The sequence below is a fragment of the Bubalus bubalis genome, chromosome 4, assembly GCF_019923935.1.
Source record: "Bubalus bubalis isolate 160015118507 breed Murrah chromosome 4, NDDB_SH_1, whole genome shotgun sequence".
NCBI lineage: Eukaryota > Metazoa > Chordata > Mammalia > Artiodactyla > Bovidae > Bubalus > Bubalus bubalis.
In genome coordinates this window covers 63,840,974-63,854,369 of record NC_059160.1, presented here as the reverse complement: position 1 = coordinate 63,854,369, position 13,396 = coordinate 63,840,974, and the positions used below count along the sequence as shown (strand labels likewise).

General features: G+C 47.5%; 1 protein-coding gene across 1 annotated transcript; it reads left to right on the top strand.

Moving 5' to 3' along the window:
- The first annotated feature begins 541 nt into the window (after nt 1–541).
- On the top strand, nt 542–10,647 carry SDR9C7 (short chain dehydrogenase/reductase family 9C member 7). The gene is made up of 4 exons (XM_006074979.3): nt 542–1,304; nt 4,990–5,248; nt 5,871–6,034; nt 9,285–10,647. The coding sequence occupies exons 1-4, from the start codon at nt 1,004–1,006 to the stop codon at nt 9,500–9,502; spliced, it is 942 nt and encodes a 313-aa protein (XP_006075041.1). The 5' UTR covers nt 542–1,003; the 3' UTR covers nt 9,503–10,647.
- The last annotated feature ends 2,749 nt before the right edge of the window (nt 10,648–13,396 follow it).

The following is a 13,396-nucleotide window of genomic DNA, read 5'->3' as shown; positions in this document are numbered from 1 at the left end:
CCCTGACATCGCCCCCACTTCAGAATCCTCAACTCAGCCTACCAGCTCCCTGGACCTGGGGGTAGAAGAAAATGCCCACTGGGGGCCCTGCCTGGGGAAGTTGATGTGTCCTCGATCCTTGAAGCCCTCTGCTTGTCCAGTTGCTGGGGGCGGGTGCTGGGTTCGCTTGGAGTGAAGTGGGGACTCCTCATTGGTGACTCAAGCATCATCTCCCAAGGGTCCAGGCCCTGAGCCCCTCAGGAGTTTCTGCTTTCTAGGAGTTGGGGGTCTCACATAACCAGTTTCCCTTAAGGAGGCCCTGCTGCCTCTGACCTTGAGACAATGGAGGCACATCCACCCTGGAGCAGACCCTTTATTTCTCATCCTCTCTCATCACGGGAGACTTACCTAAGAACAGAGAATTCCAAAGAGCTGATACACTGGAACTCATTTCCCTTGGGGTTTGAAGGGCACAAAACCAGTTCTGTTTGCTTTGCATTAACAGATTTGTCTTCATCTTCCCATTCTAAATAACAATTACATTTATTTACATGCCTGCATTCATAACAAATGATTTTGATCCCTGGGCTGGAGGTGGGGGATTGCCAGGATGGGTCTTTTGGGCTTAGTCCTCCTTGCTCCTTCCCCTGCTCAGGCCACACAGGTGAGCCACCTTTCAGCACCAGCATCACCACTGTAGTTTGTCCCATCCCTGGCACCTCCACCCCTAGGGCTGGAGGAGAGAGAGAGGCGGCCACCAGGGTGGTCTGAAGTAACAAAGCTTCAGGTTTAACTTGAATTTCTTGCCTCTGGCTAATTGGTGTGGTGAGGCATCCACCTATACAAATTACAGAGTGGCTCATGCAGAGGCTGTGCATCTGTTGCTGGCAGCCGAAGGGAGCAGAGCTCTTCTCAGCAGGCTCTAGCAGGTTTTGGCTCAGAGGGCACGCCTCTCTGGCTGTCCCCTGACCCCGATTCTTCTTGGCCATCACCTCTCATCGCCGGCCCCCCCCCCATACACACCATGGCAGCTATCTCGGACCTCTCCTTTATGTACCGCTGGTTCAAGAACTGCAATCTGGTCCGCAACCTCTCAGAAAAGTACGTCTTCATCACAGGCTGTGACTCGGGCTTCGGGAACCTCCTGGCCAGGCAGCTGGTTGATCGGGGCATGAGGGTGCTGGCTGCTTGCTTCACTGAGGAGGGGGCCCAGAAGCTTCAGCAAGACACTTCCTATCGGCTGCAGACCACCCTACTGGATGTCACCAAGACAGAGAGCATCAAAACAGCAACCCAGTGGGTGAGGGACCAAGTGGGTGAACAAGGTGGGACAAATTGCATTCTTTGGTTTTCTCAGTGTATCCTTCTTTTTCTCTCTGTCTCCCAAAGGCATCTGACAGTTATCAGGGACCCTGTTCAGGTAGGGTGGGAGAGAAAGGGACTGAGGCTGTAGCTTAATGGGATTGGGAACTGCTGCGTGGTTTGGACTGTCCACATGCATGCATGCTAAGTCGTTTCAGTAGTGCCTGATTCTTTGAGACTCTATGGACTGTAGCCCTGTAGATAGGCTCCTCTGTCCACGGGATTCTCCAGACAAGAATACTGGAGTGCGTTGCCATGCCCCTCTCCAGGGGAATCTTCTCTGGAGACTCAAGGATCAAACCCACATCTCTTGTGTCTTCTGCATCAGCAGCGGGGTTCTTTACCACTAGCACCACCGGAGAAGCGCCCTGGACTGTCCACATGAAAAGATGATTTTCCAAGGAAGTTTTCTCTCCCAGAAACTCAGAGGGATGGCAGGGTTTGGTGGTAGTTGCACTAGAAGATCAGGGAGGAACATGTGTTCCGAATGTCCAAACCTTTAAATGTCTCACTGGGACTTCAGTTGTTCTAATCATCAGCTCCTGTAGAAATGTGAGCATGTTTCTTGTTGGTATCAGGCTGGAGGGAGGGGAGAGGGAACATGAGATTGGACTCCCTGAGTCAGGGCATTTGTTCTCCTTGACTATATCAGGCTAGATTGCAGGGTGAGGAGCAAGACCTGTCCTCTCTCATATCATGATGGATACTGGGTTGACTTGAGGGTAAGTGTCTATGTCAGGAGGGCTGCTCTTATTGGGAAAGGAGTCTGTGGGCTAGGGCTAGACTAGGACTGCATGGGGACCAGCCCAGGGAGTTACCCACATACAGGATGTGGGTGTAGGAATGGGAGGAAAGCGTGGCCCAGTTGTAGAAGCAGCAGTCTGGGGGAAGTCCTGCCTCCTGAGGGAACTAAACTGGGGACTGTGCACACGAGTCAGAGCAGAGAAGTCTTGGGCCGAGAAGGGGCAGACAGTGACTCTTGCTGGATTTCCCTCTTTGGCATTTACCACTATTCAACACTCAATGTTTTACTTAGTTTTCCTACTTATCTATTTCTCCTGCTAGAATAAAACTTCTGGGGTTGGTGTGTGTGTTGGGAGGGTGTTGTTCCTTTTATTTACTATATATCCTGACAACTTACTTGTGTCTGGCATCTAGTAAGGTGCTCAGTAAATATTTGTGAAAAGAACTAAGTAATGACTAATTCAGCAAGAGTGAGTTTCTTTCTTCAACATGCTGCCTCCCCCCAGTGCCCTACATTCAGCTTTGAGCCCCTTGTGTTAATGATTCACCAGGTAATACTAGTTTCCTATGGTTTCCCAGGCAACTCAGTGGTAAGAATCTGCCTGCAATGCAGAGATGCAGAGGGTTTGATCTCTGGGTCAGGAAGATCCCCTGGAGAAAGAAATGGCACCCCACTAAAGTATTCTTGCTGGGATAATCCCAAGGTCAGAGGAGCCTGGGCTGTATGTAGTTCATGAGGTCACAAAGAGCTGGACATGACCTGAAGTGATTGAGCACACGTAATAAATGCTGTAATAAATACACACAAACTTACAGGCTTAAGGGAGCACATACTTATTATCTTATAGTTCCGGAAGTCAGAAGTCCAAAATGGGTCTCCCCAGGCTAAAATCAACGTGTTAACAGAGCTTTAAGGAAGACTGCTTTCATTGCCTTTTCCAGCTTTAGAGGCTGCCTGCACAACTTGGCTCATGTCTTCTTCATCACCAAGGCCAGCAAGGTCGGGCGCAGTCCCTTTCATGCTGCCATCTCTCTGGTTCTCTGTCTTCTGGCTTCCTCTTCCATTTAGAAGGACATTTGTGATTATATTGGGCTCAGCAGGCTAATCCAGAATATATTCCCCATTTTAAGGTCAGTTGAGTTAAATTTCATCTGCTACTTTAATTACTCTTTCCCATGTAATCCACCTTACACAGCTTCCCGGAATTAGTACAGGGTCTAAGCAGCACTGGGAAATGGGGGGAAGGGGTCCTCATACACTTTCTTGTTGCCCCTTAGAGTCTCTGGACATGACAAGTTGACCTGACCCTGAAGTTGTTCACAAAGTTATGAAAGTTCTCTAGACCTCTTTGCAGAGAGAAAAAAAAAAAAAAGTTTAAGGCTGTCCTGGTTTACCAGCAGGCAGAGCTTTTTACCAGAACCGCTCAGGTTTTACAGTCTTTGGGTCTCAGGGGCTCATGTCGTTCACTGCAAGGTAAGAGAGTCTCCTCTAGCTGGGAAGTTCTGAGTCCTGCCAGCCAGGGCTCTCCTGTGGTCTCTACTTGGAGGAAAGTAGAAAGAGAGGGTGGGGACACAGCTTGTGTGGGGACCCCTGCCCTAGAGGAAAGGGTGAACCAGGATTGGTGTGTACATCCAGACCTGCCCATGTGTGTGTGGAAGACTATCTTGAGGCTACATAGCCCAAGTGGGGTAGTGAGACAGGGGGAGGGGAAGGGAAGGAACCCCGAGCCCCTCCCCAGGTGGAATTTTACTTGGAACCTCAGTATGTAAAACAAATGAAAACAGGTTCTCCTGCATCTCCCTTCCTTAGCACGTTATGGGATTCAGCCTTAAAGCTCTCAGGATTGCAAACCACAGGCTAGAAATGGCCGTCCTAATCCAGCCAGCAGAGAACCTGAGGCCCAGGGAAAGGAAGTGATTTCAAGGCTAGAGTTAGAACCAGTACTAGAACTTGAGGCTCTTCAAGTCTGGCCCTTGCAGAGCTAAATGATAATACCTAGCATTATTTCTCTCCATTTATATTAATACCAACTCATTTAAATATTTCAAAGAGAGCTCTTTTCACATTTTTCCAAAATTATTTAAATGTTTTATATATTTGTTTATAAATCTTATTTCTTTTCTGGCTTGTGAACTCCTAGAAAAATAAGACCCTGTTTTGTTCATTTTGTGCCTCTAGCACCTTCCCTTATAACTGACAGATGCATGAAATGAATGAATGAATGTGTGAATGGATGAATGAATGGAGCAATTTTGGTAATGTGTGAAGCAGAATTGGTTTCTTATACTCAGATGAATAGAGAGGGGGAAGTATGATGGGGGAAGGAATTGAAACACTAATTCATTGGTATGAAAATGAGATCTTTTTCCCTGAGCTAATAGCTTAGATCCTATTAAGCCTGGATCATAGCTGGTACAGGGCACAGCTAAGCTGATAGACTGTGTGCATCAGCAAAAGGGCCCCTCTAGGTATATGTCTGGGCTGTCATAGCTCCCAACCCCACACCTCCAGTCTGGCTGTCCTGTGCTTTATGAACATGCTTAACCCACTCCAGTACTCTTGCCTGGAAAATCCCATGGATGGAGGAGCCTGGTAGGCTGCAGTCCGTGGGGTCACTAAGACTCGGGCATGACTGAGCGACTTCACTTTCACTTTTCACTTTCATGCATTTGAGAAGGCAATGGCAACCCACTCCAGTACTCTTGCCTGGAGAATCCCAGGGACAGAGGAGCCCAGTGGGCTGCCGTCTATGGGGTCGCACAGAGTCAGACACGACTGAAGCAACTTCGTAGCAGCAGCAACCATCCTCAGCAGCCCAGAGCTGGTGGGTAGTGGACCCTGGTGATATTCCAGAGACACTGCTGATTTCTGTCTGGTTCTCTCTCCCTCCATCTTACCCCCAGGCCTCTGGGCCCTGGTGAACAATGCTGGTGTGGGCCTGCCCAGTGGTCCCAATGAATGGCTGACCAAGGAGGACTTTGTGAAGGTGATCAACGTGAACCTGGTGGGACTGATTGAAGTGACCCTCCATATGCTGCCCATGGTCAAGAAAGCCCGGGGCAGGGTTGTCAACATGTCCAGCAGTGGGGGCCGTGTGGCTGTCATTGGTGGAGGCTACTGCGTCTCCAAGTTTGGTGTTGAGGCTTTCTCTGACAGCATCAGGTGACTGGGCCCAAGTGCCAAACCACTCAGGGTGGGAGTTCTGGGGGGTTTCACCCCAGGAACAGAGAGCTGGGTTGGGGCAGTTATGGAGGGATGATGTTATAACAGTAGCAAGAAGAAGACTAGCCCACCAGGGGCCTTCCCCAGGGACCTAGAAAAAAAGGGATGAAAAGAGGTGGGGTGGTGATGGGTAGCCTTCCCTTGGACTGCTTTGGGCCTGTGTGAGTAGGAGGGAGAGTCCCCCAAAGAGACAGAGAGGCCTGGAGGCAGATGCACTGTGGGCAACCTTCCAAGGATAATGGAAGCCTTGTATAGACCCTGCATTTCTTTGCCACCTGGGTGTTGGGGGTGGGGCCGAGTAGGAGGGACCTGGTGGGAGCAAGGCGTGGTCTAGATTCTTCCGGGCTGGGCTGGCCTAATGTGAATTGCCCAGAGGTAGGCTTGGGAAAGGGCTTATTTGCATGAAAGCAGCGCTGGGCCTGGGGCAGGAGTGGGGGGTCGCACCCCCAGGTTCCTGATCTCCCGGGGAAATCAGCTCCTCTGGAGGTGTCAGAGGTGATTCACTCTGATGACCCTTGGTCATCGTGGGGTCCCAGACTGAGTCCAAGCTCTTCTTTCCCAGGCGTGAGCTCCACTACTTCGGGGTGAAAGTCAGCATCATCGAGCCGGGGAACTTCCGGACAGCCATTGTGGGCAAGGACGGCCTGGAAAAGCACATGCGCAAGCTGTGGGAGCGTCTGCCTCCGGAAACCCGAGAGAGCTATGGAGAGGAGTACTTCCGGATCTGTGAGCTCCCCACAAGGGACAGGGGTCTCTGAGAGGGGTGGAGAGGTCTTGGGAGTCACCGACCCAATTTCATTTTCCAGATATTGGGATGGAGGCTCAGAGCTGTTATGAGCCTCAGGCCACACCGCTGGAGGCAGAGCTGGGGTTTGAGAACTGCTGGGAGTACCAGAACCATAGCTGCGGGGAGATGGGGTTGTTAGGAGAGATCTCCCCACCTCGGCCTCTCCCCGCGGCGCCCGCCCACCATCACCACCTCACCCCCCTACCCCCGCGCCAAACATCCCTATGCTGGTGAATCAGGTGCAGGTGAATCTGCCCTGGGTACAGACAAGTTATTAAGAGCACAGCTGCTTGGGCCAGATTGCCTGGGTTTGAATCCCGGCTCTGCCACTTCCCAGCTAGAAGATTTTGGGAATGCTACCTAGTCATTGTAAGCCTCGATTTTCTCATTTAGAGAATGGAGTTAATGAGAGTGCCCACCTCCCAGGGCTTCTGTGAGGACTGATATCTATGAAGTATCTCACACGCATTAAGTGCTTGTTAGGTCAGTAAAGAGAAAAAGCACCCAGTATTTACAAGGAAGGCACTCTAGGCAGCTCTGTTTCTCCCTGAGCTAAGGGAATCCTGTGAATCTCAGGTCTCTTTGGAGAGTGAGAAGGGCCCTCACAGCTATTGGTTATTATGGCCAACCAAATAGCCTCCTGGCTTGTGAATCCCAGGATCAGGCCAGGTATCTTGGAGTGATTTGTGTGTGTGTGTGCGTGTGCACCCATTCAGGCTCCTCTGTCCATGAAATGTTCCAGGCAAGAATCCTGGAGCAGGTCACCATTTTCTTTCACCATTTTCTCCAGGGAATCTTAGACCCAAGGATTGAACCCATATCTCTTGCATTTCCTGCATTGGCAGGCGGATTCTTTACCACTAGCACCATTAGCCATACCCAAAATAGAACTATATTGGAAATGGCAGTTAATTGCAATCTAACCTAGGCACAATCCTGAGAAGCAGCACAGAATCCCTGGAATAGGCATGTGAACAGGACACAGTGTTCTGGTCCTTAAGGGCCTGGAACTGAGCCACAGCCTGGCTTGGTTAGCATGCTTCAGAACAACATAGCCACCTGCCAAGTTTCTTTATCTCAACTCTGCTGGGGAAGCTACCCAAAATTGCTTTTAGTCTGCTTTCTTCCTAGGGAGGGAAGGACTGTTGGGTCCATACTAAGTGCCAAAGCCTCATCTCTGCTGTTTTATAGACTTTGCGTGTGTGCCAAGTTGCTTCAGTCATGTCTGACTCTTTGCAACCCTATGGACTATAACCTGCCAGGCTCCTCTATCCATGGGATTCTCCAGGCAAGAGTACTGGAGTGGATTGCCATGCCCTCCTCAAGGGGATCTTCCCGACCCAGGGCTCAACCAGTCTTCCCGACCAGTCTCTTATGTCTCCTGCATTGAGGCTGGTTCTTTACCATTAGCACCACCTGGGAAGCCCCTTTATAGACTATTTTGCTTAATTCTCACAATAGCATAAACATTTCCTGGATGTCTGAATGCAAAGCTCATGTTCTTTCTCACTGTCCAGGAGACTGACAGGGACTAAAGGGTACCTCTGTCTCCCTTCCAATCTGTGTCAAGCTAGATGCTGAGCACAAAGCGGGAGCACAGTAAATATTTGAGAGAACAAGGAAAGAATGTGCCATAGACTATTTCCAGGTCTCAGATAGCTTCTTCCACCCCGCTGCTTCTGTGGGTCCTCCCTTCTTTCAGAACCTGGTTCCAAAGCCATCTCATCCCACCAACCTGCCTCCCCTGATGACGGCATAGCCTTCCCTGCCTCTGAGGGAGCCATGACCCTGAGCTTCTTGGATGAGGCCTTTGACGCTCACCTGCCCGTCTGGGCCCTGTTTGTGATGGACTCTGTGTCAGACCCATGGACAGAGCACAGAGTGTTGGATTCCTAAGACATTATCTCACCATAGACCTTCTGGCTTTAAGTCAGCATGGCTCTTTTGTTGGACCCCATTTGGGCTTAGCTCAGATTGTAAAGAATCTGTCTGCAATGCAGGCGACCCCATTGTTCCAGTTCAATCCCTGTATCAGGAAGATCCCCTGGAGAAGGGAATCGCAACCCACTCCAATATTCTTGCCTAGAAAATGGGGTGGCAAAGCTGAGGGACTTTCACTTTCAAAATGTAGTTTGCCTCTTTTCACTGCAGTTTTCTCCCTAGGAAAGAGAAAGGGAGTTCCTTGGAGTTGGGGTAGGGGGTGAAGGATACTTGAATAACTCTGTTCTGCCCTTACCAACCACTCACCAGCATCCTGCATGGAAGGGGTGACTTCTCTGCTTCCTGGACCATGCCCAAAATCAAGACAGCTTTTGCTCTCTCCTTGTTTTCAAGTTCTAAGTCCTTATCATGAATCCTGGCTCTCAGGCATCACTTCCTCCTGAGTTCTTGGGGCACTCAGTGAAGTATGAGCTCCATTGAGCTGTTCCTGTCTCAGCAGGGGTGAGGGTGCAGATCAGGGCTACATAAGCTTATCATGTGGCTTGTCTCCTGTATGTGTTGTTAGTACAGCGGACTTGGACCATCTCCACATCCATGTGCAGCAGGCTAACAGAATGACCCTCACATTCGTCAGTGCCTTAGCTCATTAGAGCCCCATAATGACCTTATGACCAAAGCAAAGGCAGTGTTACTATTTTTTAATAACATCTTTCTTTTTCCCCTGCAGGCTTTTGTAGAAAATTTGGGAACTCCAGGAAGTTTTCCTAGAAGGAAAAAAAAAACCCTCTAGTGACTAGGAATTTCACCAGACCATGTTTTTCCTTATTTCCTTCCAATTTTTCTGTGCACTTATATTCACCCATTTTCTATCCTCTTCTTCTCTACTGTCTACCCTGCTATTAGTCATCTTTATTATTTTCTAGGGCAGGGTATTATCATCCCCATTTTACAAATGATAACAGTTTAAGCTCAAGGTCACACAGCTAAAAAGTGGCAGAACTGGGCACAGTTCTTCTCATTGCTAGTCTAACACAATAGTAGGGATTCAATTCATAATTACTGAATTGGGGAAGGGAAATAAGATTATTTATAGTTTTTTAAGGAACAGCCTAGAGCTTGTGAGATCTGCCTGAAATGTTAGATCTGTAATCTGATGAAAAAGGAGCTTGGATGGAATTTAGAAGACATGATCTTTAATAAAGAATAATAGAGCCTTTGGTTTTTTTCCTGTCTTGTACCCTCAAACAGATACTGACAACTTAAAGAGCACAATGCAGTTAGCAGACCCAAGGATCAGCGAAGTCACCAACAGCATGGAGCACGCCATTGTTTCCCGGAGCCCTCGCATCCGTTACAACCCTGGCCTGGATGCCAAACTCCTGTACCTCCCCTTGGCTAAGTTTCCCACCCCTGTGACAGATTTCATCCTGAGCCGGTACCTTCCAAGGCCAGCAGACAGTGTCTAAGCTGGGGAAGCTCAGGGGGGTGATCAGTGGAGTGTAGGGGAGGGGGGTGAGAGAAGCCACCATCAGGTCACAAGAAGAGGGATCAGATGTTCTGGGAGTATTTTGCTCAGCTGACACCCTGCCTGCTACTGGCAAATTTATGGGTAACTTCTAACAGAAAATACATGCCTCTTCTCACTCACTGAGGCCCACAGAAAGTTGAGGTGGCCTTTGCAAGTTCAAAAAGCTATATAGCATGAGGACTCCCTGGTGGTTAAAACTGCATTTTCAATGCAGGGGGTGCAGGTTTGATCCCTGGTCAGGGAGCTAAGATCCCACATGCCACACAATGTGGCCAAAAAGTAAAATTTTTAAAAAAATTACTTAAAGATCTATAGTATAGCTCCAAGAACATCTATTTCCCAGTCAGGAAATGACTTTTCTTGACCTGGAAGAGTCAGGGAAGGGAAAACTAGCTCCTGCTGAATCATGAGCCTCCCTCAGTTATCACCACCACTGGGAAACTTTGTGGGGTACTGTAGCCCACAGGAAAACCCAACCACTTTCCTCTTATGTCTCTAAATATGCATTAGCCTTATTCACATAGCCCTTTATTTAAAGTATGTATTAGGACAGACACAAAGTGCAAGATTATATCACATAAAATTTATCATAGTATTTTCTCTCTCTTTTATGGATTTCTGTATCCATAGGTGATTGGGACTCACATAAAATAACATTTATTTAATTACCATGGATTAATTCTTCAAATATTTATTGAGGGCCTGCTACAGACTAGCACTGTGTAGGAGCTGGAAGGATACACTTCAGTTCAGTTCAGTTGCTCAGTCGTGTCCAACTCTGCGACCCCATGAACTGCAGCCCGCCAGGCCTCCCTGTCTATCACCAACCTCCCTGTCCATCACCAAGGAAGGATAAAAATACGATTAAATCATGATCTTGGTTTTTCACTCTTTATTTTGTGGTTTTGTTTTTTCTGTTTTAGCATAGCATCTAGTACTAGAAATAGACAATAATAGAAGAAACAGAAATCAGTAAGTCAAATTTTTGGAGCTGTGAGGAACCCCTAAGTGAAAGTCACTCAGTTGTGTCCGACTCTTTGCAACCCCATGGACTATTCAGTCTATGTAATTCTCCAGGCCAGAATACTGGAGTAGGTTGCCTTTCCCTTCTCCAGGGGAACTTGGACTATTCCAACCCAGGGAGCAAACCCAGGTCTCACACTAGTGAATTCTTTACCAGCTGAGCCATAAGGGAAGCCCAGGGATACTAGAGTGGGTAGCCTATCTCTTCTCCAGCGGATCTTCCCAACCCAGGAATCGAACCAGTGTCTCCTGCATTGCAGGTGGGGAACCCAGGTCTCCCACATTGCAGGCGGATTCTTTACCAGCTGAGCCACAAGGGAAGCTGAAGGATAATGGAGTGGGTACCCAATCCCTTCTCCACCAGATCTTCCCAACCCAAGAATCAAACCAAGGTCTCCTGCATTGCAGGCAGATTCTTTGCCAACTAATCTATCAGGGAAGCCCCGAGGAACCCTCAGTTCAGTCACTCAGTCATGTCCGACTCTTGGCAACCCCATGAACTGTAACATGCCAGGCCTCCTTGTCCGTCACCAACTCCCAGAGCTTACTCAAACTCCTGTCCATTGAGTCAGTGATACCATCCAACCATCTCATCCTCTATCGTCCCCTTCCCCTCCTGCCTTCAACCTTTCCCAGCATCGGGGTCTTTTCAAATGAGTCAGTTCTTTGCATCAGGTGGCCAAAGTCTTGGAGTTTCAGCTTCAGCATCAGTCCTTCCAATGAATATTCAAGACTAATTTCCTTTAGGATGGACTCGTTGGATCTCCTTGCAGTCCAAGGGACTCTTGAGAGTCTTCTCCAGCATCACAGTTCAAAAGCATCAATTCTTCTGCGCTCAGCTTTCTTTATAGTCCAACTCTCACATCCATAAATGATCACTGGAAAAACCATAGCTTTGACTGGATGGACCTTTGTTGGCAAAGTAATGTCTCTGCTCTTTAAAATACTGTCTAGGTTAGTCATAACTTTTCTTCCAAGGGCAAGCATCTTTTAATTTCATGGCTGCAGTCACCATCTGCAGTGATTTTGGAGCCCCGCAAAATAAACTCTGCCACTGTTTCCATTGTTTCCCATCTATTTGCCATGAAGTGATGGGACCAGATGCCATGATCTTAGTTTTCTGAATGTTGAGTTTTAGCCAACTTTTTCCTCTCCTCTTTCATTTCATCAAGAGGCTCTTTAGTTCTTCACTTTCTGCCATAAGGGTGATGTCATCTGCATATCTGAGGTTATTGATATTTCTCCCAGCAATCTTGATTCCACCTTATGCTTCATCCAGCCCAGCATTTCTCATGATGTACCCTGCATATAAGTTAAAGAAGCAGGGTGACATTTTACAGCTTTAACATACTCCTTTCCTGATTTGGATCCAGTCTGTTATTCCATGTCTAGTTCTAACTGTTGCTTCCTGATCTGCATATAGGTTTCTCAGGAGGCAGGTAGGTGGTCTGGTATTCCCATCTCTTTAAGAATATTCCAGTTTGTTGTGATCCACGCAGTCAAAGGCTTTGGCATAGTCAATAAAGCAGAAATAGATGTTTTTCTGAAACTCTTGCTTTCTCAGTGATCCAGCAAATGTTGGCAATTTGATCTCTGGTTCTTCTGCCTTTTCTAAATCCACCTTGAACATCTTGAAGTTCACAGTTCACTTACTGTTGAAGCCTGGCTTGGAGAATTTTGAGCATTACTTTGCTACCATGTGAGATGAGAGCAATTGTATGGTAGTTTGAGCATTCTTTGGCATTGCCTTTCTTTGGGATTGGAATGAAAACTGACCTTTTCCAGTCCTGTGGCCACTGCTGAGTTTTCCAAATTTGCTGGCATAGTGAGTGTAGCATTTTCCCAGCATCATCTTAAGGATTTGAAATAGCTCAACTGGAATTCCATCACCTCCACTAGCTTTGTTTGTAGTGATGCTTCCTAAGGCCCACTTGACTTCACATTCCAGGATGTCTGGCTCTAGGTGAGTGATCACACCATTGTGATTTTTTGGGTCATGAAGATCTTTTTTGTATGCCTCTTATGTGTATTTTTGCTACCTCTTTTTAATATCTTCTGCTTCTGTTAGGTTCATACAATTTCTGTCCTTTATTGTGCCCAACTTTGCATGAAATGTCCCCTTGATATCTCTAATTTTCTTGAAGAGATCTCTAGTCTTTCCCATTCTATTGTTTTCCTCTATTTCTTTGCATTGATCACTGAGGAAGGCTTTCTTATCTCTCCTTGCTATTCTTTGGAACTCTGCATTCAAAATTCAAATGGGTATATTTTTCCTTTGTGTTTCACTTCTCTTCTTTTCACAGCTCTTTTTAAGGCCTCCTCAGACAACCATTTTGCCTTTTTGCATTTCTTTTTCTTGGGAATGGTCTTGATCCCTGCCTCCTGAACAGTGTCTTGAACTCCGCCCCCTACCCCCACCCCCGCTCCCCGCCCCATAGTTCTTCGGGCACTATGTCTGTCAGATCTCATCCCTTGAATCTCTTTGTCACTTCCACTGCATAATCATAAGGGGTTTGATTTAGGTCATACCTCAATGGTCTAGTGGTTTTCCCTACTTTTTTCAATTTAAGTCTGAAATTGGCAATAAGAAATTCATGATCTGGGCCACAATCAGCTCCCTGTCTTGTTTCTTTTGCTGACTGTATACAGCTTCTCCATCTTTGGCTGCAAAAATATAATCAATCTGATTTGGTATTGACTATCTGGTGATGTCCATGTGTAGACAGAGTCTTCTCTTGTGTTGTTAGAAGAGGGTGTTTGCTATGACCAGTGCATTCTCTTGGCAAAACTCTGTTAGCCTTTGCCCTTC